Source organism: Orbicella faveolata, unplaced genomic scaffold (genome assembly GCF_042242905.1).
Source record: "Orbicella faveolata isolate gen_17 unplaced genomic scaffold, um_ofav_v1 contig_24, whole genome shotgun sequence".
NCBI classification, from domain to species: domain Eukaryota; kingdom Metazoa; phylum Cnidaria; class Anthozoa; order Scleractinia; family Merulinidae; genus Orbicella; species Orbicella faveolata.
Window position 1 is genome coordinate 3006045 of NW_028301552.1, and position 26523 is coordinate 3032567.

A 26523-nucleotide genomic window follows, 5' to 3' on the forward strand; every position below is an offset into this window, starting at 1 on the left:
TTCGTAATTGTTTTTGGTTTGCATGATCGACGAAATTTCCGCCACTTTGTCAAACTTGGAGCCTGGCGTCTAAGACTGGCGCACGCTTATTATGTTTTTTTTCCGCTCTGAATGTGCAACTGTTATAAGCTTACCTTGCCTAGTTCCTAGGCCTCAATATTTCGCCGCGGTCAATCGCACTGAAAATCGATTGACCGTGAAGGCCAGGGATAAAGCCGTACGGGAACTAGGCAATAGCTTAACCAACAGCACCTACCTACAGTGACTTGATATCACTGGATATTTAGAAAACAGTCCTAGGAAAATACGCGCGCTGATTGGTTAAAAGCCATGTTTCTATAACTCGATAGAAACATAGAACTTGCACGAGCTGTTGACGTGATGATGGCGCGAGGAAAGAGAATTTTCATTTTGATAATCAAAGTTAACAAGTTGTTTTCCTTTTTTTCGTCGCGGAGTTTTCTAAAAGAAATAGAAACCTTGTTCTCCGTGTTTCTATCGAGTTATAGAACCACTCATGAAAGTTTGGGAGAACTCGAAAAAGCTGTGGAAACAATCGCCCGCGGCTCGTGTTCCCACAGCATTTCTCGTTCTCCCAAACTTCCACTCGTGTTTCTATAACTCGATAGAAACACGGTACATGTTTTCTATTTCTTAAATAAAGTATTCTTTCAATTTAATATGATTTATTCTTTACTATTCTGTAGCATATCTCAAAACTACAACATTAAAAAATTGGCGGTACCGTAAACACGCGCTAAAACGAGGCGCACATAATTATTGACGGCGGGAACCGAAGCGTATGCATTACAGACATTAAGAGAGTAGACAAGGCATCTGAGTTTGAGTACCGTGTGAACTTGCATGTCGACACTGTTGTCATCTGCACAATGGCTATCACGGAACATAGGAGAAGCCTTCCGTTATGATATACATTGCAATGCGCAAATGTACTCCAATTAACGGTTTCTATCATAATATGAAACCGTGACGAGAAGTTGAAGATATTACCGTAAGACAGTTTAAATGAATTTGGAACCCTGTCCTGTATCCACCCCTGTTCTGGGTTGCTATTCTCCCGGCGGATAGCGTTATTAACCCTTTGAACAACTACGGCTTCAGGATAATAAAATAACAAAAACAAACATGTTATCAAATGCTAAAATTTTAATAGCAACAAAGATAACCGCAGGGCAACGATTCTTTTAAATCTGCTCTCAAGAGTATTGAGTTCAACTCCGTCAAGAGTGTCCTCCGGGGGTGCGTGGTTAATGCGGCGTTTAAAACGTCTTTCAACAATAAAGTCCTCTGACTCTTAAAGAGTTTTTGAAATAAAGCTTATTTCAAAACAAGTTATCAACTGAAGGACATGGTTAGTCTGAACAAAGCACAGCCGTGTAGTAACCGGAAAAAAGCAGGATTACGGTGGCCAGACAAGAAGAACCAAGGACAACAAAAGTAGGAATCTCTTCCATGGCGCTCCCTGCGCCGTACACTTGAACACCAAACTCCATCGTCAGGTTACAGAAGCTGTGATGGAAAAAATGACAGACACACAAAGATTAAGACACCTGGCTGTAGACGTCAATCACAGGCTAGATTTAACGTGGTTGATTCAGGGCCCGGTTTGAACTAGAGATAAGGTGTTGTTTTAGAAATGGCACCTCTTAGGGGTGAAAAAAAAGTCAAGCCACGCCCACAATACAGGAACTTGGCTCCTTGGTACTTATTAGAGGTTCTTTGTAGAATTTCTTGCGAGCACCGCCGGTTCAAAACTCAAAACGATTCTTGAAGTTTTGGAAAAGAAATACCGCTGGTAGGCTGGAATCACGCTCTTGTTTTGTTATATCTACATCTACATTTATTAAGTCAGCAGAAGCTATATCTTGAGTTTGAAGAGCCTGTAGCTGTTCATAGAGACGCGAATACAATACAACTGTGTACAAATACGATATGGGCCATGGAACGATTTTGGGTGCCACAATCATCTTTGATCATGTTTACTTATTTCTTGTTAATACCTGAAGTCAGGATCGATAACTTTCAGCGTGAAGACAAACGTGCCGACATCACTCCACACAATATGCGAGGAGGCTTCAGAGCTGTTAAGGATTTCATATGGCTGATCAAGATTAGCTACAGACAAGGGAGAATTCTGTTGAAAACAGCTCTGGTAATTCTGTTGAATTAAGTGGAGAAGAAGATTGGTTCTATTATAATTGGAACGTTTACAAGCTGTATTAAATTACCCATGACCAACTCCCGTCTGGTTTGTAACTCAATCGGTGAAAATCCCACCGGGGACAAAGAATTTCACGTTTCTTTTCTAAGGATTCCGTACAATTCCAGTGTTACTACCTTAACTCTTTGCTTACTTACTACTTTTACAAGTGCTACGTGGCGCAACGTTACAATCTCATTTGCAGCTTTTTATTTGAATGCTGGTCACACTCTAAGGTTTCAAGGGCCATGTTATTAAGGGCAACCAGCTGCACCATGTATGAATGTTATGCTCCTGTACATACCTTTCTTTTGAACGGTGCACATTAATCAAGTAAGAACCAGAATAACTGAGTTGAGGTTTTTTCGCTCATTGCGTTATTTTCTTTAAATAACACTTCTCGGCTTGGCACCAGTCGAAACTTGCATAGTAGCCATACCTCTTTAGACCACGCTGATTCCATGGTTTCTTCCTGAGTAGACCCGCGTATCATCTTTTCCCAACTCTGCGCCTCACTAATACACCCAGCCTGATGCGTAGAAATGAAAATAGCGCTTTCGTAAGCCTTCACTGACTTTCAAGTCTTTCAACAACAAAGCACTTTTATTTTCATTATACTGATGTAAACTTAAACAAAAACGGCACTTCGGCTCCGTGATCATTAAAAAACTTCCAAAACAAATCAATCAGGGAGATGTGTTGTGTTTGGCCAATCAAATATAAATAAGAATTGCCCTACCCGACTATTCTCGCGTTTTTCGTCCGTTACACGGTTTCCCGTGCTCTCTGCCTCATGATTTCCCGCGCTTGCCATCGGTTACATGTTTTGCCGATCTTTCGTCCGGTTACGCGTCTTCCCACACTTTTCTCTGGTTGTACGTTTTTCAAAGTCTGGCCGAAGTATAAGTGGCTTTTTATAAGAAATAAATTTTAGAATCAGGTAGTTTTAGAGCATTGGAATCCAAGATTAAAAAAAAGCAAATAAATTTACGGTGGGATCACGTCGGCGTACTAGTAGCTTCGCTTTGCTCTTTCTTTCCAGGATTCCAAAGCTGTAAAACCACCTTATTGTAATATATATATATAAAAGTATCTCACCTACATTATAACTACCAACGCTAACACTTCAGATCTAAAAGCAGACACTTAAGTTGCCTATAGCTACTCGCTTGCCCCAGTGACACACCTCTTTCATTGTTGCACTGTACTTGTAGCCTGCTCGTCCGTGCTGTTCCCACATGATATAGTTCACATCTACTTCTTTTACAAAAGTTTCTCCGTCATATCTGAAAAAATCATCTATGTATCTTACTGGATGATTTCGTTAAAGGGTATGCCTTAAAGTTAAAACTGGGTTTACGCGGTATTTTTACGCTGACATGTGACTTTATGTTGTTGTTTGCTTATAATTTTGTATCACGCGGTTGCCACGTTTTCCACATTTTGGGTAGTTTGAAAGATATTGTGGTTATATTGGGAAGTTTTTGAAGGGACTGAAGATTACTTGTACTGATCCCTTAAGCACTCTAGGTAACGACGGATTCTACATATTAATGTACTTTATAATCCATCAAATATTCTCGCTCGCGCGCGATTGGTCTAAACGCATCACGTGAATGAATATGCCCGAGCTAAAACTGGGGAATATTTGAGTGATATTCCCCAAAATACAAAACTGCCCGAGCTATGCTCTTTGAAAACTGTTCGCTTCTCGGAACAGATAATGTCCAGGACAAATATCCGACCACACTTTCGCCCCAAATGGAGGCTGTTGTTTATATAACTTACAAGTGAATGACTGGTTTGAATGGTTCATTATTCTGTACTGTAAATGGACATCCTAGCTTGACGAGGTCATATTCAATAGTCTAAACAAAAACAAAAGGTCGGTTAATATAAAATTGCGTCCAAAACTAAATGATCACAGAGACTAGAACAACGAAAAGGTAACTGGTTACGACGTCATCAGACATGTTCGCGCGCCAACGTGCGAAATTCGTCTTGGCCAGCTACACAGTAATGTACCTTTAAACATGTTTGAAGTTTTCAGCCTGAATACGTTTTTATTACTACACGGTTTACACCTTTGATACACTTAAATTGTGCAGAAACGAGGGAAAAGTTTTACCTTATCTGAAACTTGACGATTTGCAAATGAATAACGTTTCTGTTGATAACTGCAAAAGAGAGGCGATGCCTAACATGAATGCGCCTTTATAAGATAGTTAGAAAGCGATTAAAAACGACTAAACTTCAACTGCTCCAAAGTTACAAATACACTATGTTCACACTTGGTCAGGCCGAGAAGGGTGCCTGAGTTCAAATCTCGCTGAGTACTAATGTGAACACACCTTTTCTCCAAGTACACACACCAAGTACACACACCAGCATTCGGGCAGTTTGCTTGCTAAATGGTACCTGAGTACTTGGAGTACCCAGTGTCTGAATGCAACACTATCTTGTGCCAGTGCCCAGTCACCAGTGCTCGGGTACCAAGTGTGAATACAGCCTAAGTTAGAATATCTTTCACGACTTAATTCAACAATTGTTCAGTATGCTGATGACATGTGTACAAAATTGCTTCAGTAAAGCACCCTGTACTTTGTTCAATCCTCTACTCAAAGCAGAAATGCTTTATCGGTTATGTATTTCGAACTAATTTGTATTAAACTTTTTCAGCTCTCTTACCTTTGCACTAGATAGGAGTAGTTTCGAAAGCCATCACAGCTGGTAGGTTTCCTGGTGAAAAATTACACCAATCATACAGTACAACCTCAATAATGTCTATGAAGAGCAGAATTGTGAGAAATAACATACATCCTATAATGTGGCAAATGCCGCCCTACTCACGCCTGGGGAATAATATGTCGGCTAAGTGGACATCCCATAGTTACATTTGTTTCCTGTAAGTATATTGAAAATAATTATAAATTGATATACAAAGCTCAGTACATTCTCAGTACACACTAGCAAGTAAGCTATTCACTCTGTTGGAGAGGGAGAGCAAATAAAATGGGTGTGACCTTGTATGGCACACAGAACAAAGAGCAGAGAGGATCAGTTTCAGGCCCACCCAACAAAACCTTTGTGGAGTTTGGTAGCTCACCAAATGCAGATTCCAACCCCACCTACTCAGTTTAATGAGGATAAGCTTTCAGTGTTTCTCCTGAATTTACAATTGTTTAAACATGAAAAGGTCAGGAATGCTCATCATCTTGCTTGGGGGTTAGTGTGTTCAGGATCAAACACCACTAATTTTAGCTGTCGAAGTATCTTTTAGGGTGCACTCAAAGAAATAATGTGCAGTTCCAGAGAATATCCATACCTCCCCTATCAAAGGGATTTTTTCCAAGACCCCCCTACCCTCCCCTCTGGAAATTTCAATTAAACTTGATACATTTCTTTAAATTTTTTGGTCTTAGAGAACCCCCCACCCCCAAGGAAATTCCAATCCCTTCTGTGGGGGGAGTATGGATATTTTCTGGTGCTGCACAATAATAAAAAAACGCTCTCATGTCTGTTTTTAGGTTTGATTTTTGCCACTCATCGGCTGGTCAAATTAAACCTGAGCCACGCCCACATTGGTCTTGTTTAGAGGCTGAATTCAAATTTTCCAATGAGCATCCCCAATCTTTTCACATGGGGGTCTCCCCCCACCAGGCTTCCCTGTTACATTGCTACTTACAGCTTTTAATGTAATACAAGACCGATCTTCAGAAAAAGCCTCAATCCTAAACACAACATCCCTAAAAGAACCACAATATTGCTATGTTAACTGATCTGGAATTGCTTAAGATTGATTTTACACTGCTAAAATCTATGATTGGTTTAACCAACTCAAACAATCAGAGATAGAACAAAAAACAGTTGTGACATCGCCACGGCACAACCTCAAGCTTGGTGGTGGTGAATTTGTGTTTGCTCTAAGTTTTAGGAGCTTTTATTACTTTATTCTTTTGTTTATCAGTTTGTTGTGATTGAGATATAATAGGCCATTTCCAAGTTACCATTTGCCTCTGTGTCAAAATGAGTCTTCCTATTGGTCTCGTTTAGAGGCTTAATTCAAATTTTCCAATGAGCATCCCCAATCTTTTCACATGGGGGTCTCCCCCCACCAGGCTTCCCTGTTACATTGCTACTTACAGCTTTTAATGTAACACAAGACCGATCTTCAGAAAAAGCCTCAATCCTAAACACAACATCCCTAAAAGAACCACAATATTGCTATGTTAACTGATCTGGAATTGCTTAAGATTGATTTTACACTGCTAAAATCTATGATTGGTTTAACCAACTCAAACAATCAGAGATAGAGCAAAAAACAGTTGTGACATCGCCACGGCACAACCTCAAGCTTGGTGGTGGTTAATTTGTATTTGCTCTAAGTTTTAGGAGCTTTTATTACTTTATTCTTTTGTTTATCAGTTTGTTGTGATTGAGATATAATAGGCCATTTCCAAGTTACCATTTGCCTCTGTGCCAAAACGAGTCTTCCTATGAAACCAATCATATGAAAATGTATTCCACCTACATGTTAATTTTCATGCAAATCAAACTCATTTTCACATGAAAGGTTTTGCATGAAGACTTATTTTGAAACACAGGCACAAGGTAACTTGGAAATGGCCTATTGCTTTCAGAAATCACTTTTACAACAATAAAGCGAAAACATGTTATCCACAGTCATCAATAACTAAATTTGTTGTTTTAAAAAGAATGTTACCTAGAGTAGTTGTAACCCTGGTTTCTTCTTTGTTTATCCTTTTCTCCAATGGAAACTGTCTTATTAAAGCAAAATACAACAGAAAGTTTAAACAATGGCAGTGAGGTAAGACTTCACACATTTGACCTGTGGAGTCCCTATTCTATATAAATAAACTTCTCCTGAGCTATTAAACCAGATACCTGAATTACAAATACCAAAACAAATTGGCCATTGTCTAGCAATACTTACAACATTTCTGGATATAACTCCTATAGCTTGCCGTTCTGCAGATATTTCTGAGCTTGTTAAATTAAATGTCAAGTGCTCTGTATTTGAGAGGCTTCCCTGGAATAAATACTACAATATGTCAAAACTCTGATTTCACATAAACCATTTAGCAACAGACTGAAAGACTGATTTTTGAGCGGCATTTACACTAGATTATAAAAAGTGAGATTCCCTTTCTTTTTTTCTTTTGCTTCATCAGTCACACAAAGAAAAAAAATCTGTCTACAAGTTAATCTTGCCAACAATTGAGTACATCTCTCAGAATCGTTCTTTAGTAAGACAAACCAACAAGCCTATTTTTAGATCATTGCAAGTTCAGATTGGAAAACGCGCTTTGCTGCTTTGCTAGTTCTTTCCAGTTTCTCATTAAGCAAGAATATTATAATCGTGTTTCTACATCTTTGGATTCTCTGTAAGTAAAATATTACTCACAATCATTCGATTATCTCCCCAAGGTTCAGGAATGAGTTTAGCCCACGCCTGCAATGGAAAGAAAACGGCAAAGAAACAGATTATGTCCACAAGCTTCGCAGGCCATCAAGGTTTCAGCATTATGCCTGTACACGAGCGCAACTTGCTTCCCGATATTCAGTGTTCCAAGTTAAATGTTTGCAGAAATTCAATCGACGTAAATGAGATTCCCTACCTCCAGTTTTTCTCCCTTGTCTAGGAAGTACCTTGACTTGAGGTTGTGGAGCAAAACTTCGTGCTAAAATAAACACACATGTCAGCTGACTGAGCATGCAATGTTGATTGTCGTAAACATTTCATGGAGTGTCGATGACAAGTTAATTTCAGATTACCCACATAAACGGTTTCATTATAATCAAGAATGTGTTCCACATATTCCACTGACCTTTGGACATATTCCCCATACCGGATGAAGATTTAACAGAATGAGAACAAAACTCAACAGAGTGGAAGGGTGTCTCAGAGCTGACATGTTGTCGACGCGACAAGGGGATTATCAGGAAGTCCAGGTTAGGGGAGGGGAGGGGAGGTTGTTGACGCTTAGTACCTCGCTAAGACCTTCACACGACTATGGGCTACTACTACTGTAGTGGTAAAAATGCTAAGGTGCCTGAAAGTCTGTCCCTGAGGTTGTGGATTTGCCCTGGTGTTGGGTGTGGCTTATGGGTCGGAATGACCTGGAGGGGTAACAGGAAAGGAATGGCATTCTTGAAATGTGACCAAGTAGCAGTAGGCACGTTTTGTACCCAAATGTTTCAGTATTAGAAATTTAAAAAGAACTCCTGGTCGTTAGGGGATTACGGAAAGGAATCAAAGTTGCAAAGGGAGAGCCAAGTTGAGGGTGGATGGGGGTGGAAGCGAAGGCTTAAGTGACAATTCTATGATGTAGTGGGACTACAACCTATCAGAGAGGCAGGGGGTGGGGGAGGGGGTAACTTCGTGCAGTTTGCTTCACTGAGGGTATGAGTTTGAACCTCATTCAAGATCAAGCTGTCTTTGATCAAAACAGTTCAATTAAAGCAAAGCAAATAATTGTTGAAAAGAATTACAAACTTCACCCAAATAAGGCAATTCGACAGAGATATTTGAACATACATTTACAAATTTTCCAAGTATTTTATTACACATACAAATGCATTACATGTTATCAATCTCACTAACCTACACTGCACTTTTGGACAAATCATGCTACATTCCTTATAATGCATACACGAATGTATTCCATTAAAATAATTCAATTTTTGCAAAAGATCAATCAGCTTATGAGAAACATGTGTCTAACGTGCCAACTCACTAATTCCCAAATGATCAGAAGAGCGTACAAGAAGTGGGAGGTGCAAAGAAACTGCTACAGTTTGTGTGTGATTTTTGGATAATTAAAAATAATTTTTAAGCCTTTGTCTGGAAGCATTGAATAATTCACAGTTATTTTGACACCAACACGAGGATCAAAAATTGGATCAACCTCAGAAGATGGCTGAGAATCTAAAGCAGCCAAGTTAGACTGCAAAAAAAGAACAAAACCAAAAAAGCAGACTGTGAGAGACACTTTATACTGGACAGCATCTAATGACTGATTTCTACAAATTGCAGGAGGGCAGACACAAACACTCGTCTATTGGATTACGTGCAATTCACTGTTGCAATCCCAGTAATTTTTGATCAAGATCACACAATTTTAGGGAAAAGAGCTGGACAGAGTTTCATGTTCTATGTCTGCAAATGAATGCAGTTTTTTATGATTGCATAATTTAACCCAGGATTGACCAGTTAAGCAAAATCACATCCCCAAGCCTTCTCAAATTTAGTCGATTAAATTCACCTGTTATTTTAGCTTCAAATTTATCCTCACATTCCAGGCTTCATACATCTAGCACTACATCTTGAACTGAGATAATATTTATTGTTTCACTTTCATTCATTTTCAGTCTTCATCAACTTAACTATCTTAACAAAACCTACATTTTTGCTGAGTGAATAATAGTCAGCAAAGAGGAACTGTTGAGTTCACCAGTTCAATCTTGAGAGTTAAACACTATGTTGACCAGCCTCAATTCTTTTAAGTACAAATTTGTTGTGGTTTATTACTGCAGACATGCAAGTGATAACATAAAATGACCGCAAAGTGCTACTATTAAAAAGACTGGTTATCAATTACTCTTTCAAAATTAGTAGCTGCTGAACTATCAAATTGGTTAACAAATCTTGTGTAATGTGTGTTCACGAATTTTATACATCACTTTGAACACAGTCATGCTGTGTTTGAACCAATAAAGAGGGAACCAAAATAAAAAAAATATCCATAATCCTCCAATGGAAGATTCTCTTAGTTTGAAGGGCCCCCCCCCCCCCCAACCACCCCAACTGATCTCAGAATTCCACCTTATAATTTATTAGTACTATAGCTTTAGCTTCATACTTTCCTGAAGCCTAATATTGTAAATTATAAATTATATTAATGATAATTTACTAAGATCGGTAAAATTTAGCTTGGTTCATTGTCTTCTACATGTACCTACATTTCTTGCGCTTGAAGAGATGTGATATCTCTGGTTTTGGTATTGCGCCACTTATTCAAAAATTACTTTCAACATCACAAAATTAGAAACAAGCATAATTATGATTCTTTACAATGATCCCATATGGCTGCAGTAAACTGTTTTTTGCAACATGCTAAACTTACCAACAGCAAACTTCTACACTTATTTCATTATCACCACTATACTGTGTTCTAATTAGCTCTAACTGTCATGTAATGGGACAGGTACTCCCATATCACCTAACACCTCTTTGATACACATAAGCAAGTGCTCCATATCAGCCGGATACAACTTTCCAATGTTACCAATCCTAAAGCAATCGGCAGTGCTTACTTTCCCAGGGTAGATAACTTGGTCTTTACTGTTAAGCCGACTGTAAAACTCTTCAAAATTGTAGTTAGGGTGTTTGGGGTTGTAGTATGAGGTGATAATGTACCCTTCATGGGTGTCATCTAGGAACTTCTTGAAGCCAAGTTTTCTCATTCCATCCTGTAGGATGTGGCAGTTCTCCATGTATCTATGAAGAAATGATGTACTTCAGTGCACTGTGCATGTTTTTGTTTTACAATGGTAACAATTAGGACAACTCTCTGTTGTTCACTGGTAGAGAGCTATGGTTGACAGGTGAATAAAACATGAAGATGGCACTTTGTTCCATTTTGCTTGCTCACTTGGAAAATTAAAACATCAGTGAGTTAATGAGTTGGCAAGAGTGAGAAAGCAAGAAAAAGAGTGAGTGAGCCATCATTTAATTTGTTACCTTTATTCATATTTTGCAAGCACATTGAGAAACTGTACTAATAACAATTTTTTTATCATGAGTTTGTCATACTGGGGTTACATTACATTGTAACAAATACACATCTTCTTGTGCTATTTATTTGCTTATCCCTTACCTGTTTGCTCTTCCATCAACTCCCCCTTCAGCCTTGAACTCTGACAAAGCATATCGAAAGGCAAGCATCGCATGAGTTGCTGGGGTAAACCTAAACTGTCCACTCTTCTCCAATCCTTCATACTGGTCTACGATGTCAAGCGAAAGACTGCGTGCCCATCCTTTACACTTCTTCAAGGAATCAATGTGACCAATCACAAATGAGAATCCAGGGACGCCTTCTATACACTTGTTTGCAGAGCTGACCATGAAATCAACGTTGGCAAGATCTAGATTGAGCGGAACTGCACCGAAGCTACTCATGGCATCAACGAAAAATGACACTCCTGGTGCATGTTCTTTCACAAGCTTGCCTACTTCAGCAACTGGGTGAATGACACCTGTCGAGGTCTCGCAGTGCACCATGGCAACATTGGTGATGGATTTGTCATTTTTCAGGATTTCTTCAATTTTCTTCACATCTGCTTTTGAATTCTCTTCTCCACTTAATACAACCTGGACAGGAAAAGGCGCCAATAAGAATTCATAGCCCTCAAAGCTTTTAAGCAGCATGCATGTGTCGCTGTTAAGTTTTGTTTTCTTCAAATTCCCAGAAGGTATAGTCATCAGGAGTCTAATGGATCACAAGTTCAGCCCCATCCTGGGAGTTTCCATAACATAAGGCAACCAGTAGATTGCTGCTCCCCCCGGATGGGATGCCAGTCCACTGCATGGTCACCCCTGGTAATTTGCGACACTTCCAGTTAGTTTACCAGTGCCCATTTGATCTCCTGGGTGGAGAGTGACACTGGGAGAGTAAAATTATCTATTAAAATTTCTTGTTCAAGGAGAGAATCCCTCAACCAGCCAGCCCTGGAACCCTGGCTGTTCAGTCTAATATCAGTTAATTACTTTTGAAATATGTATGTAGAAAATTATTTGGTCCACTTTATGGGTTGCAAAATATCACCCTCTTTATTAAAGAGTTCACTATGCATCTAATCTTGTCTTAAGTTAATAAATTGTTAAGTAAAAAGACGTACTGTTTCTATTCCAGCAACTTCACAGATCTTCATCATTCTCTTGCCATAAGAGCCATTTTCAATAATGAAAACTTTTCCACCTTCTTTCGGTGTTGTTGTAGTAAGTACAGCCTCTACAGCATATGTTCCACTGCCTTGAAGAAGAACAGCAGTGTATTCTTCTGGAGAGACACCAGCAATTCCCAAGAGCCTTGAACGAATTGTTTTCACAACATTAATAAACTCAGTGTCACGTGAGCCAAGGTCCCGAAGCATGGCTTTCTTTGTTTCAAAGCTCACTCCCAGAGGTCCAGGTGTAAATAGCTTTTTGTCCTTGTGTCCAGACTCTAAATCTAAAGATTGAAATATAAATTAATAACATTGCTTATTAGGTAGGCAGCATGACCAAGTGGTTAGAGCGCCAGACTTGAAATCTGGAGGTTGTGGGTTCAATTCCTGATCTGACCACTTAGCTAGAGTTGTTTCTCGGTAGACTCGAGTTCAACTCCTCAGTCATGCTTGAAAAGAGTCAACTGGTCTGTCTCCCACCAGTTGGGATTCTTAAGCTTATAATGTTTAGTTGATATATTTGTTTATTTCCGTTAAGTGGCATGCCTGTGAACTGTAGATAGGTGAAGTTAAACATTTTTGCATCAACAGTTACCTGAGTACCCCTCTTCATGTTCCTTAACTTTTTTATTTAATAAAAACCCGTTTGGAAAACATCTGTTTGATAGATGTCACTTTCTGATCTGACCTATAAAAATTCAATATTAATAACATGCCATAATTATATTTTTTATTTCCTCAAATACTAGCCAGCACAACAAGCATTTCTGCGGTTTGGGTGCTCAAGAGGCTTAGGGAGAAAAAATAGGAAGAAAGAGGGTGAGGGGAGAAAAGGGAATGCATGCTAGCAGAAAGCCTATGACTGTGAAAAAAAAAAATGTTTTTGTCAGTTGATACTTAATGACTGTATTACTGGGTTAGGCAAAAGCTGTTGATATGTCTTCAGAGTGAATGCAAATCCCACTTTGCTGCAGTAACATTCAAACAAATTAATGTCATTAATCTTCTTTCCCCTTGTCAACCATGCACATTTGATAAGCTCATCAATCAACATTATTACACCAAACCAATCAGAAAACCTGCTTGTGGGCAAAAAGTCTGGTTTGCTAGCAAGCATGTTCTGTCAATCCTTACCCCCATCCATCACACTATTTTTTTTTTCTTTTATTTTTAAAAGTCTCCTGCCACAATTTTTGTGAGGAAAAAAATGATATGGGACACTAATTATTATAGAGTGCTTGCTAAGTAGGCTATTCTAATGGTTTAAAATTGCTTGGAGATCTAAGATCAAGCTAACGATCTCTGTACACAGGGATAACAGGATTTTGACTTCATTTCCAGCTTCTTCCTGTTCTAGGAGTCTCCCAGTGGTTAATGAATCCTAAACTAGCTAAGAGAGAACGTGCCATAAATACAAGGAAGCAGAATTCTCCATGGTTTTGACAAATCCACCAAAAAAGCGCATCAGCTCTAATTGCGTGACCATGGAGAAAAACAAATCAACCAATCTTTGTGATGTGGCACAACATTGTATTGTACAAACAAATCACTCTCTTTTGAGAAAACAGCAGTTCCGACGGCAGAAAGAGGTTCAAGTACTATTTTTCTTTCTAAAATTGCTATTTTCTACAGTTACTAATCTTTATTTATGCGACGACAAATAAGTTTAAGATACGTTGTTCAAATCCATACCTGGTTCATCGAGACTCGAAGTCGAAGCACAAAGCCGCCACGAGGTACCGTAAATTACTTGCGGAGATCTTTTACAAGCTCGGACCACATGGGACAAAGACCGAGTAATTCCACAACGGAATGCCATCCCTTACACTTGCTGGTATGGAACTGTAGAGGAACTTTATCTACACAGCAGCAAACGAGCGAATACTAACAGACGATGTGCGCCAACTGAAGTCATGCGCACACACAACTGGCCTGCGTGACTTCCCGCACGCGGGCGGGAACTGGGCGGGGAACGGGGCAAGGAACTACGGGCAATGAGTTGTAAAATGGATCGTGATCTATCATATTTATTTATTTAGTGCAATCATTTGCTGGTTTTTGAAACTTGGAAGGGGCGGACTTGAAAGCAGGACATAAAAAAGTAGGATAAATGCCCACAATGCCACACCGGAAACAAACCAAAACCGGAAACAGTGCACTCCTATGGTTGGCGAAATGGTGCAAAATTCACAAGGTTTATATTCATTCACATTTAATGTTGTTATTATTATTCACGAATATATTTATTCACATTCAGCAACTAAATTTATATTCAAGAGATATACTAATTCACATTTAACGACGTATTTCGTATTCACGAATATATTTACTCACATTTACGGGATGTATTCATTCACATTCAACGGTTTATATTCATTCACATTCACGATCGAAATATTGGTTTAACACGGTGCAATATTCATTCAACATTTTCTGCGCACCGCCTTCGCGCATCATTAGGTCCCAGCTCACGCTCTACAATTTCTGAACGCAATATGGCGGACGAAGGAAGCCTTATTATATGAAGGGGTAGAACAAAGACAAACGACCCCAAACATACACAACAGAACATAAACATTACATGGGCTAGAGGAGATAACAGACTGCTCGATGATTTCGGATGAGCAAGTAGATAATCTCGTACAACGTTTTATGAGTGATCATGGGACTTTGCTCGGGTATTCCTTGGTGACCGGACAGCTTCGATCATTATAGGTCTCAGAGTTCAACGGGATGGAATCAGGGAGAGTATTGACCGCGTTGACCCTGGAAACTCTAAAATCCGTTGGGCTGTCGTAATTTCTAGGAGAGCGTGTTCTGTGGCTGCTCCAAATAGCTTGTGGCATATTGACGGACACCATAGCCTGGTTACTGTCATGCATGGGGGTATTGATGATTTTCCTTTAATTAACCTTTAATCTTTAACAAGGTACTCCTAAAACAATGTAAAAAAAAAAAAACTATACTAGCGTTGTTGTTGTGGTTTTTTTGTTTAAATGTTCTACTAATAACAGAACTGTAGCATTGTCCTAGATTTGTTTCCCTCAGCGACGCAAAGGTTTGAGTGGCCATCAAGGGTGCGAAGTGGTCATAGGGGTGAAAAATGTGAGGGTGTCTTACGACAGCCCAGCTGATTCTAGAGTCTCCAGGGTCAACATGGCCAATACTCTCCCTCTTCCATCCCGTTGACTGATCACTCATCATGAAACGTTCTACGAGATTGTCTAGTTGCTCATGCGAAATCATCGAGAAGCCCGTACTCCACAATACGACGTTTCAATGTCCACCTTGAAACAAGAAGCATTTGAACTTTGTCCACGTGAAACCCGACGATCTTTGTTGCAGAAGGAAAATAAAAATTAGAATTAAAATATTTAGAGAGGAAGAGCGGGCTTTCATTCAGACCCTCTATCCTGGTCGAATTGGGATTTGGAGATGCTGTTTTTTTGTGGGGGGAGGAAAACCGGAGCACCCGGATAAAACCCTCGAGCAAGGCGAGAACCAACCACAAACTCATCGCCGGGTCAAACTGGTGGGAGGCGAGGGTCACCACTGCGCCATCTCTGCTCCCCAAGAACTAACTCCGATATTGAATATCGAGTTCAGAAGACCTCAGGGCTGGTCACAGAATACACTGCAAGGTTTGTGCAGTTTGATGAGTCGTGTCGTATCCATTCTCCATGCAAAAGACATATATTTCCCAGTATTTCATTCAGTGCTGCCCTATGATACTGACGAAAGGTAGTAATTGCTGGAGAGCTACACTCGAGCCTTATTTGGATGTTCTCTCTCAATCCTACTTCCGCGGTGTTCCATTCCCCTTCGCACTCTTGTAGGAGATCGAAAGTTCCTGCCAATGTAACATTTGTGTTTGGGGTCTTTGGTCTTTGTTCTACCCCTTCATATAATAAGGCTTCCTTCGTCCGCCATATTGCGTTCAGAAATTGTAGTGCGTGAGCTGGGACCTAATGATGCGCGAAGGCGGTGCGCAGAAAATGTTGAATGAATATTGCACCATGTTGAACCAATATTTCGATCGTCAATGTGAATGAATATAAACCGTTGAATGTGAATGAATACATCCCGTAAATGTGAGTAAATATATTCGTGAATACGAAATACGTCGTTAAATGTGAATTAGTATATTTCTTGAATATAAATTTAGTTGTTGAATGTAAATAAATATATTCGTGAATAATAATAACAACATTAAATGTGAATGAATATAAACTTTGTGAATTTTGCACCATTTCGCCAACCATACACTCCGGGACTACAGGTCACATGATTCCGTGCGGGCCAAATCCCTGAGATGGAATGAGTTACGCATAAAAAAAAATCTTTTATATTTAAGAATAATTAATTTCGGAAGTAAGACTATGCGCGTATGAAACGATGAATGAAAATAAAAGAAAGTTAGAGGAAATTTGACCAGAAAAGAGTTTATTGTTCCCTCCGATTACTTAAACCGATCACGCTCCGCCTCGCCGGCATTTGTCGGACATTTGGCAAGGGTTAGTTAGGTGAGGTGCGACGAAAATTGTAGCGGCATACGTTTACAAGAATCAAAGCGATGCTGATCCAAATCAACCAAAAGGAACGCACCCTCTGTCCCGTGGGTCGGGCATTTGCCCCACTGAGGAGATTTATAAATGACCTAGCCCTATCGTGCGGGCATTGATGAAACTTCTTCAAAAACAGTGACAAATGCTACGGTGTAGAATGAGCGGGCTCGGAATCAAGTTTTAGCCCGGGGAAAAGGGAATAATTCCTTGACAAGGTTAACGTTCTGCCGGCTTCATATCGCTGATCGGGTTGATGAGTAAGAGTCTGGAACAGGATATCAGTTTTTTTTTCAAACAGTGCGGCGACTGATAGTCTTTTTGATATGCAAGAGCGAAAGATCTTTTGTTTTGCTCAAGTTAAAAAAAAGGTTTACAGAAAGTAGTGTAGAATTGCATATCGCTTTACTTTATTTTCCTGGATCACGGTGCAAATATCTTTACTACCAATGTCTGGAACAGTTGCTTGAGAAAGTGCATCACGGACTCATACTGGGCAAGGGTTTTAAGACTTTTACCAGTCCACGTCTGGATATGACTCCTCTTGAGGCCCCCAAAGAAAGAAAATTTCCATCTTAATCCTCCCTCCCCGACCCCCAATACGTCCAACCAAAACCCCTTTCTGGTATGGCTGGATATCCCAACGGTATGGACAAACATAGGAAACAGTGTGCCGTTTAATAAGGTCGGCAAACACGAGGAGACTAGTCCCTGCGAGTAGTCCCTGCAACTAGTCCCCTGAAGAGTTTACACGAAGGGACTGGTCCCAGGGACTTGTCCCACGAACAGTTCACACGAAGCGTTTTGAGGAACAAGTCGCACCTCGTCGCAGGGACCAAATTTTAGTCCCTGCGACTAGATTTTGCGGTAAAAATGGTTAGTTCACACGATGGCACTACATGTCCCCGCGACTAGTTGCAGGGACTCGTCGCAGGAACTTTTCACTTCGTGTGTGCCGACCTTTAATGTCAATATGAATTTAACACGCTAGGTGACTCTTTCTTCCATGGCACTTTGCACGTACATCATTGTGAGATTTGGACTTGAACTTATTTTATCATTAATGGCAAATTAAAGCAAACGACCACATCTTTTTTTTCTGTTTCGTTGAAATAATACAGTGCAATTTATTTTAAGAATACATTGCTTGAGCATTTATCCCTTAAAGTAAAAACTACAATTTCTATTTCTCAAAATTACCATTGTTTTCTTTCTGAGAAAAATTAACCTCTTTCTCAAATACCGTTAAGTTTATTATCTGCACTAAAGAATAATGAAATGCTTATCTGACAAGTTTTGCGTTCCCTACCACACTAAATTATCACACCTAGGGAATATTGTCATGGTATATACTGACGCATAGAGTCCTAATAGTTATTCCCCTCTTCACATATAGTATAGACATAAAGCTATTTACAATACAATTTGATAAAAATAATGCTTAACACTCATATTTAGCATTATGCTAGCCTGTGAACAGACTCCTAAATGCGGTCAGGGGGAGAAAAAAATCAGTTCAATGGTCGGCTCACTTAGCTCGCTGGGAGCTTGTTCACAGGATAGCATTATGCAATATTTAACATGGTATAGTACTTATCACATTGTCATAGCTAATAGTGGTAGCTAATAATATAGAAAACTAACAGAGGGAAACTTCAAAGGCCAAAACAGAAATGCCGCAAAACGTCCATGAAAATGTGTAATTTCTGTTGAGGGAAGATTTCTGTTGGGTGGGGTTCTCAGGAACATCTCACAACATACTGTGCTCTGCACATGGTCAAGGTCAGAAAAGGGAACAAAACCACAACAAATTGCCCTGTTCAGGTCACGACATTTTCCCTCTATAACAATTATGACTAAACAATACAGTTGTAATATTGACCAGGTCCTGACATGCATTTATGTTATCAGAAAACTTTATGATCACGAGTTTTAGTTGATTAAATAAATCAAATTGTTGTTGTGTTGAGGGGAGGGGGTGGGTGGAGGGGAGAGGGGAGGGAGGCAAGAAAATGCCTGCTTGGTGGAAAACTAACACCCACACCAAATCTGGCCTGACTGTTTCTCTGTTTTTCTTAAAAGACAAACAAATCAAACTAATGAAATGTGGTACAAACACTCTGTCTGTCAAAACAATTATTTACCGAAACTTTGTTTCAAATCAACAATCCTACAGAGCGTATCACTATGATGTCTATCGATCTATTTAACCCTTTCTGTGACACATAAGCCAGTTTTAATCTCTTTTTTTCCTGCACATCTCAAATCTATGGAGTAATTATTAGTGAAGATATTTCTTCATAAGATGATTGCTTTTGTAAATAGGTTAATAAAACATGTTAGCTTGAGAAAAACTCATGATCACCGGTGAGAATAACTGATTAACATAATTTAACTAGCTAAAACTTGAACACCCTGGGAGCATCCTTGGTAGGGAATTTAAACAATAGAACAGCGTTAATTCACAAACAACATACTGAACAGTAACACGTAAAAGTTGCATTGAACTGTCTTCCATTTAAGGCTGTGGCAAATACTGAATGAAAATTAAAAAGTGCTTCACATAACAATTTGAGCAAATAACTGTATCCTCTTTGTCTGATTTCACAACTAGTTACTAGGTCTTTAATGGGAACATCAAAACAGAAGAACTCATGAACCTCAAGTCTTCAAGCTCATCTAATATACTCTTGGCGGCAGCACTGAGCTGAGCTCTGCTTTCTTGTGAAGAGAGTGGTATGGTGACTCCACCATGCTGCCACACCTTCTTGGTGTCTGATGTCTTCTGTGGCTTAGGACTGTCTGACTTCTGAGGCTCCAGTGACGACGAGAAAATATTCAGGCCCAATAAGTCTTCTTCATACAAACCTCTGGACTCTGAAAATAAATGCAAGAAGAGAAAAAAAAGTAAAGAGTGTTCTATAAATTCATATGGGATATCTTAATAGTTAATAACTGCAGAGAGTTTTTAATTAAGTCTGTGTATGAATATCACTGTACTAGAGAAATAATGTTGCAAATTTTAATCAAGAATATTATTAGAGAAATAATGTTGTATGAATACTATAAGAGAAATAACATATCAAGCACAAGGGTGGTGCATTGCTGAGGATGCTTGCTTCCCACCATTATAGCCTGGGATATTCCTTGACCCGGTGTTGTAAGTGAGTTTAACCTTTCATTGGGTCTCATCTATGCTTCAAAGGTTTTTCTCTGGGTTCTCCACTTTTACTCCTCTATTAAAACCAACACTCCCAATTCTTATGCATTCCTGGCACAGGAAAACTTTGTTACAAGTCCACAAGATCTTTTCCATGTTTTGTAGAGGAACAATAACACATGTGGGCATTTTGCTCATTGCAAATACTGGCACATATATTGTATGTTAAACCACTGAAAAAGGTGTATTCATTTAACATTTCTTGTAGTTTTTTTAGACAGTATAAAATTTCAAACACTGGGATTCAGGGAAGAGAGTTGAAAGTACAGCATGTTGTGAAGAATTTTTGACAAAATGCAAGGAGTTTAGAAAATGTGACAAATCACTGTTTCAAGTTTTTAATACAAATATCTTCCCAATTAAGACAAACTAAGGACAATATAGACTGAGATTAAAAGATTATGTAAATTCATGTAGATTCCAAAAATTATTTTATTAAAATTCAATCAGGACATATACCATACCTGGCTTTCCTTCTGAAGGTTGAGTTGTGCTTGGTGCAAAGAAATCCAGATCAAGAGAAGAAGATTCTGATGTTGTGTCCGACACATTATCCTTGATATCTATCAAAACAATCGCAATATAACAACATCAAAGCTACTGCTGCAGCATTAGTAGATATCCACAAAGGCACCTTTCTTGAACTTTCACTTTAGATCCAGTTTTAGACCCTATTGTGGACAATACATTGTTTAACTGAATTATACCAATTTGGTTTGCTTTCCCACATGCGTAATCTTCAGTTATTAACTCAGTACTAACATGTATGAACATCCCCTAAACATGACTGATAGATGCAAAATATCTGATGACTCCCAACATAACATTACATCACAATTACCATACCCATCAAAATCTCTTGCAACCTTTCATAATTCTATAGTCTAAGTTTTAACAATGTTTTGCTTGAAACTTGATCCTTGGAAGAATTTACTTCAAATTCTACCAAATACAACCTAAAGAGTGCTAAAAAATTGTTCAAGTTCTTGAGTACCAAAGTGAATTAACCAAACCAGTACTGTTGTTATGAACTCTCTGCTCTGCACATAATTTATCTTCACCAGTACTGTCAAAAGCCCTTCCCCTGTTCATTGGTTACTTTTCAAATCTGATAGAACTTCTAAATTGGTTTGAATCCATGGACATGTTAGCTCACCTGATTTTGATGTAGTGGGTTTCTGGCCATTACCCAGCACAAACTGAAAATAAAATTGACACTAAGATCATGGCAAAGCCTTAAGACGTAGTTAAACAAACAGGTACTCTTGACTGTGGATATCTCCACCCTTCATTTTTGTCACTATTTTCCACAAATTTGCATACAGCCAAAAACTATCCTTTGTTGAAAAAACATACAGTCTTTGAATAACGACACCTTTTCACTTTTCATTTTCTTACTTTTTGCAGGTAAAAAGTATCACACCTTCTCTACTGAGATTGTTGTTTTATTAGCTTTAGCTGTTGGAAATCATAAATTCCTTAGAAAAATATTTGTTTTGTACCATGCACAATTTAAGTGTTAGTAACTCTTTCTAATTCTCTGGTTAAAACAAAAGAACTAGAATCCAAAAGAACAACAATAACCTTGAACAAGTCAGATTCCAGTGCACAATGAATAAATTAAAAACTCAAGCATCACAAACAAAATTTTCATTTGACATGTCCTGTATAAACTTACACTGAGATCAGGAAGACCAATTTCAGGATGCGTTGGATGAGCTGACTGATGCGATGATGCTGGTAGATGAGATCCTTTAACAGGCTCCAAGAAACCCTTTATCCCAGAAATCGTGGACGACAGATAAAAAAAGCAGAATAATTTTTTTTTATCATGTACATTGAAATCTTTTGTCAATTGCACTTGACTACAAAATACAGAAAATTGGTCTACAAAATGCACGGAAAATACATAAATCTCCACAGATGTAGTGTAGCAATCAGAAGTAGGAGTCCTTACCAAACCAGAAGGAGAATGTGGTAATTTACTGTATGGTTCAGGCATCAACATTGATCCACGCTGCAAATTAAACATCACACAAATAAGCACTGAGTTTCTCAATCAGATTTGAAACTAACTTTATAAGTTAGGGTCTTCAGTAACGTTCTTTAATTAAGAAACAGACTGACTGAGCTGTTGTTTGAGCCAGAATAAAGTGGCTGTAATGATGAGGTAACTGCATGAACGGGGTGACTGTAAGGCACTGTAAATCAAATTCATTTTAATTTTAAACTAGAGTGGGGTGTATATCTGTGAGGGGGGGGGGGGGGAGGGGTGTATAATCCAAAGTAATATTTTATTTATAACCAGAGGGGCTTATAAGCAGCAGTTTACAGTAATTTTGCTTGTTTCATTGTTACAAAGATGTCCTTACCAGCCCTCCTCCAAAAGGTGTAAACTGCGATGACACTATGGGCTTCAGCATGGCACCACCCTGTGGTCACAGACAAAAAAAATACAATTACCTCAGTTCTCCTTTATAGACCATTATTCATTTCGTTTGATGTTAACTTTCAGAATATAGTGGTAAATCACAGAAAGGTAAGAGTAAATAAATACATTAATTGACCCTGATCCAATATGTTAATTTTTTATTTCTCCACCCTCCCTACCACCACCACCACCCCCCCCCCCAACGCAAATGGGGCAAGGGCTGCGCACTTGTGTGTCTCCTCATAGGTTAAGAGTCCCTGACATCTGCATTGAATTTCTAGTTTATTTTACATTCAAAACGTTTTTTAATTCGGACATTCTTCTTGACAGTGCTCTGTGAAATGCTCACCTGAAGTGGAGGTGGTCTGTCTGGTCGTATTGTCAATGACAAAAGCTTTTTGTGCTTGCTAAAGGAATTTGACCAGTGGAAGAGTATTCTGCCTTCCTTATCAGAACGTTCAAGTTGCTGCCATAATCCCAAGTTACTAAAAAGTGATGACATAATTAGCACTATGATGGTAGAGGTCAATGTGACTCCATGGCCTCAACTACTAACAAGTGTATAGCATTGTACATCATAATATGGTTATCTCCGTGAGTAGGCAAGATGAACCAAATCCTGTGCTGTGATTGGCTACCTGAGCGGGCAAGATGGCGCTATCTTACCTGCTCAGGACTAATAATAATCCTTTATTGATCAAACTTGTCCAGTCAAGATGCCTTGATATTGGCCTCAATCTTTCTTTGCTAGTTTATGGACCTTGCCTCCATCTTGGTCCATACACGTACAAAAAAAGAACTTGGCCAATATCCAGCCATAAAATTCAGCTTACGCTTGATCAACAACCCATATATATAAAACAACCAATATAAGGAAGAAATCTATAACAGGTTCACACGTGAATGGTGCTTACTGTTGTTAAAGTAGCCTCTCAAACCTACCTTTTCAAACTTTGTTCAACTCGAGAAGACAAAACATCACACTGGCAGTGTGAAATATGTCTCTGTTCTGATATGAAGCATGGGGAGAAAGTATCTTCTACTTGCTTGATAATGACATTGCTGCCAGGAACAAAATATGAGGTTGATGTTCCTCTTTGTTTTGAGTTTTCATTCCTCCTGGCGGACGATTCTGAACGAGAGGTAGGAAATGTTGCAAAACTGCCTTCTTTTCCATCTCCACTGCTTAAATTGCCAAAATTATCACTGGATTCTCTGGAATTATTGATGTCCTTTGAGACAGAATTCAATGCACCAAACTCGTCACTTTGTAAGTTTTTCTTTTTTTCACAGTTTTGTGGTGCTGAAGTACTAAAATCTCCAAATTTACCATCATCTTTCAATTCTGATGTATGGAAATCTTTTACATTTGAGCTTCTTTGTTCCCTTTTTGGTAAATCTTTCATTCTAGATTCAAAACTACCAAAATCTCCAAATTCATTGTCAGTTATATTCCTGTCTGACGAATCTTTAGGTTGTGCATCACAGGCTCCAAAATCTGCAAACCTGTCACTATTAGAATCACCACTCTTGTCATCTTTGGTATTTGACTCAAAACTACCAAAGTCATCAGAATTGTTTTCATCTTTCTTGGAATTTGACTCAAAACTGCCAAAATCACCAAAGTCATTATCCATGTCACTATCTTTTTGAGAATCTTTCGTACTTGAATCAAACGCACCAAAGTTACCAAAATCATCATGGTCTTGATGTCCTTTAGGTAATGATTTTTCTCCAGTGTTGGATGTGCCAAAATCCCCAAAGCTATCATCATCATTGTTCTGAGAATCTCTTGTCCTTGAATTAAATGTACCAAAGTCACCAAAATCATCATTGTCTTGATCTTCGCTTGGTAACGTTTTTTCTCCAGAACTAGAAGTGCCAAAATCCCCAAACCCATCATCATCCTCATTATTGGAATCTTTTGTCACTGAATTAAATGCACCAAAGTCACCAAAATCGCTAGTGCTTTCATCTTCACTAGGTATAGTTTTTCCTTTGGTATTAGAAATGTCAAAATCCTCAGAGTCACCTTTTCCATCATTGACTTTCTGGGAATCTTTTGTTTCTGACTTAAATGTACCGAAGTCACCAAAATCACCACTGTTTTGAGTTTCAGGAGGGAAAGTGCTTTCTGCATTACTAGAACTACCAAACTCTCCAAAGTCGTCATCATCACCATCATCACCATTCTGAGCAGACAGACATCCTGGTCTAGAATCAACTGCAATGAAGTCAGTTTTACTTTCATAATTTTGATCATGTCCTTCACCAAATGAACCAAAATCTCCAAATTCCCCATCATCACCTTTGTTCTCCACAGAAGCAACTTGCACGTGTGAGGAATCTTCCTTTCCATCACCTGTTGGCACAGAAATCACTGGTGAATGAGGCATTTGTTTGTTGCACAACTCATCCTCTTCGTCCTCATCATCATTATCAATGGACGGTTGTTTTACCATTGGTCCAGTAAAGTCAGCAAATTCTCCAAAACCATCATCATTTAATTCCTTGTCTTCTGGTGATGTCTTAGTGTTTTCTAAGCTTTCTTTTCCTTTGTTACTGGATGAAATCTCACCCTCCACATTGTTTTTTATTTTGTCATCTTCTCTTTCTGGTTCAGTCAAAACACTATCACCAGGGTGGTATTCCTCATGCTGGACAGCCACAAATGTCTTGTCCAATGACCTTGATTCTTCATCTTTGGTCACAGCATTTGGAACATTTTCCACATTGTTGGTGTCCTTTTTTGTTCCAAGTTCATTGTCTTGACCCTTATCAACATTAGAGAAACCCTCTGATGTATGGTTTACTGTTGATTCTTCACAATGGCTGACTAATTCTTTATCAGCTGTATCACCATTACACTGTACAGTCTTTGTTTCACTTTTGACATCCACTCTGTCAGACTTTATATCGCTTTCAGAACAAGTTCTTCCCATAGACGCACATTCTCTTTCAAGATCTGGCTGAATTTCTACAGTTTTGCTTTCACTATCCGTGGAGACCTCTTCAGGTCTTCCAGTGCTCTTCTCCACACTTGCAAAATCACCAAAATCATCATCAGAATCTATGTCGTAACTGCCATTAATTGAATTATTTCCATTTTCACTATTGTTATAATTTTTTTTGCTATCACTTGTATTTGAATTTCCCTGCTCACAGCTCCCATTGGTAATATTTTCTTGATTCAGACTTCCCTCATTCTCCGGAAATGCTGCAAAATCGGCGACTTCATTATCACGTCCTTGGTTGCTAGTTGCTGTGTTCACAGCTGGTGGTGAATTCACGTTATTTTCATCACCTGAGAACCAGTCTCGCGACTCTCCGCTGTTCTCTTGTCCAAATGCAGAGCCGAAGTCCGCAAAACCTGCAAAGTCACCAAAATCGGAATCTTCTTCGACACTACCTTGACCCTCAGACGCTCGACTTCCATCATGTTTGGATTTATCACTGAATTTCTCGTCGCTCGAATGGATTTTCTTGCTGGGAGCAGCAGTAGTTTCTCCGTTGAATTTTTTTAACTTCTTTACTTCGTTTGGGAACACTATTTCATTTTCGTCTTCATCGTAAGTATCATCTAACGGAGGCGGTGCATCTGCGAGGACAGTGGAGAAATTCGATCCGTATAATTCTGAATCGTTAACTCCGTAATACCAAGCCATTAGTTCAACAGGAAGCAGCTAGCCTTTATGTCATCTTTCCTCTCCTCTTTACTCACTTCTCTAAATACTGGAAGTGGTTTCGAGGTAAGTCTCGCAAATGTCACCAGTTGATCCACAATATTGCGGACCAGTTCAACCAAAGGGCCAACTCACAAAAGGAAGTCGCCTCAGCTCAGAGAGGCCGAACTCGGTAGAAATTGAAATACTATCAGCTCAGCTGTTATCTCTTTCCTTCTTGGTTGACGTTATTTGGTTAATGAACTTATCACCTAATTCTGTTTGCTACTAAACGGTACTACATAAACGAAGAAACAAATTATTTTATCACTAAACATCGATCCACTACCGGGTGCTGATTAGGCGCCATTTTGTTCTCCCAGAATGCCTCACGGAATATAATCTTTGAAAAACTTCATCAAATTCTTGTATGGAGTGGTGGGTGGGGAACGAGGTTG

General features: G+C 39.0%; 3 protein-coding genes across 3 annotated transcripts; all 3 read right to left on the reverse strand.

Annotated features, from left to right (window-relative positions):
* Positions 1–1172: 1172 nt before the first annotated feature.
* LOC110042504 (cation channel sperm-associated auxiliary subunit epsilon-like) lies at positions 1173–8669 on the reverse strand. The gene is made up of 14 exons (XM_089292128.1): positions 8071–8669; positions 7861–7923; positions 7647–7694; positions 7176–7271; positions 6945–7003; positions 6365–6425; positions 5072–5124; positions 4910–4960; positions 4350–4398; positions 4010–4089; positions 3408–3507; positions 2661–2750; positions 2022–2179; positions 1173–1530 (listed from the first exon to the last, which is right to left on the reverse strand). Exons 1-14 carry the CDS (start codon positions 8155–8157, stop codon positions 1374–1376), a joined length of 1152 nt encoding a protein of 383 aa, XP_089148254.1. The 5' UTR covers positions 8158–8669; the 3' UTR covers positions 1173–1373.
* A 112-nt stretch (positions 8670–8781) lies between these two features.
* LOC110042473 (uncharacterized) lies at positions 8782–14113 on the reverse strand. Its single transcript, XM_020747853.2, has 4 exons — positions 13883–14113; positions 12143–12474; positions 11122–11615; positions 8782–10742 (listed from the first exon to the last, which is right to left on the reverse strand). Exons 1-4 carry the CDS (start codon positions 14007–14009, stop codon positions 10427–10429), a joined length of 1269 nt encoding a protein of 422 aa, XP_020603512.2. The 5' UTR covers positions 14010–14113; the 3' UTR covers positions 8782–10426.
* Positions 14114–17983: 3870 nt separating this feature from the next.
* LOC110042451 (uncharacterized) lies at positions 17984–26480 on the reverse strand. Its single transcript, XM_089291875.1, has 8 exons — positions 23346–26480; positions 22753–22888; positions 22345–22404; positions 21930–21989; positions 21651–21746; positions 21129–21171; positions 20437–20535; positions 17984–19629 (listed from the first exon to the last, which is right to left on the reverse strand). The coding sequence occupies exons 1-8, from the start codon at positions 26066–26068 to the stop codon at positions 19370–19372; spliced, it is 3477 nt and encodes a 1158-aa protein (XP_089148001.1). The 5' UTR covers positions 26069–26480; the 3' UTR covers positions 17984–19369.
* Positions 26481–26523: the final 43 nt, after the last annotated feature.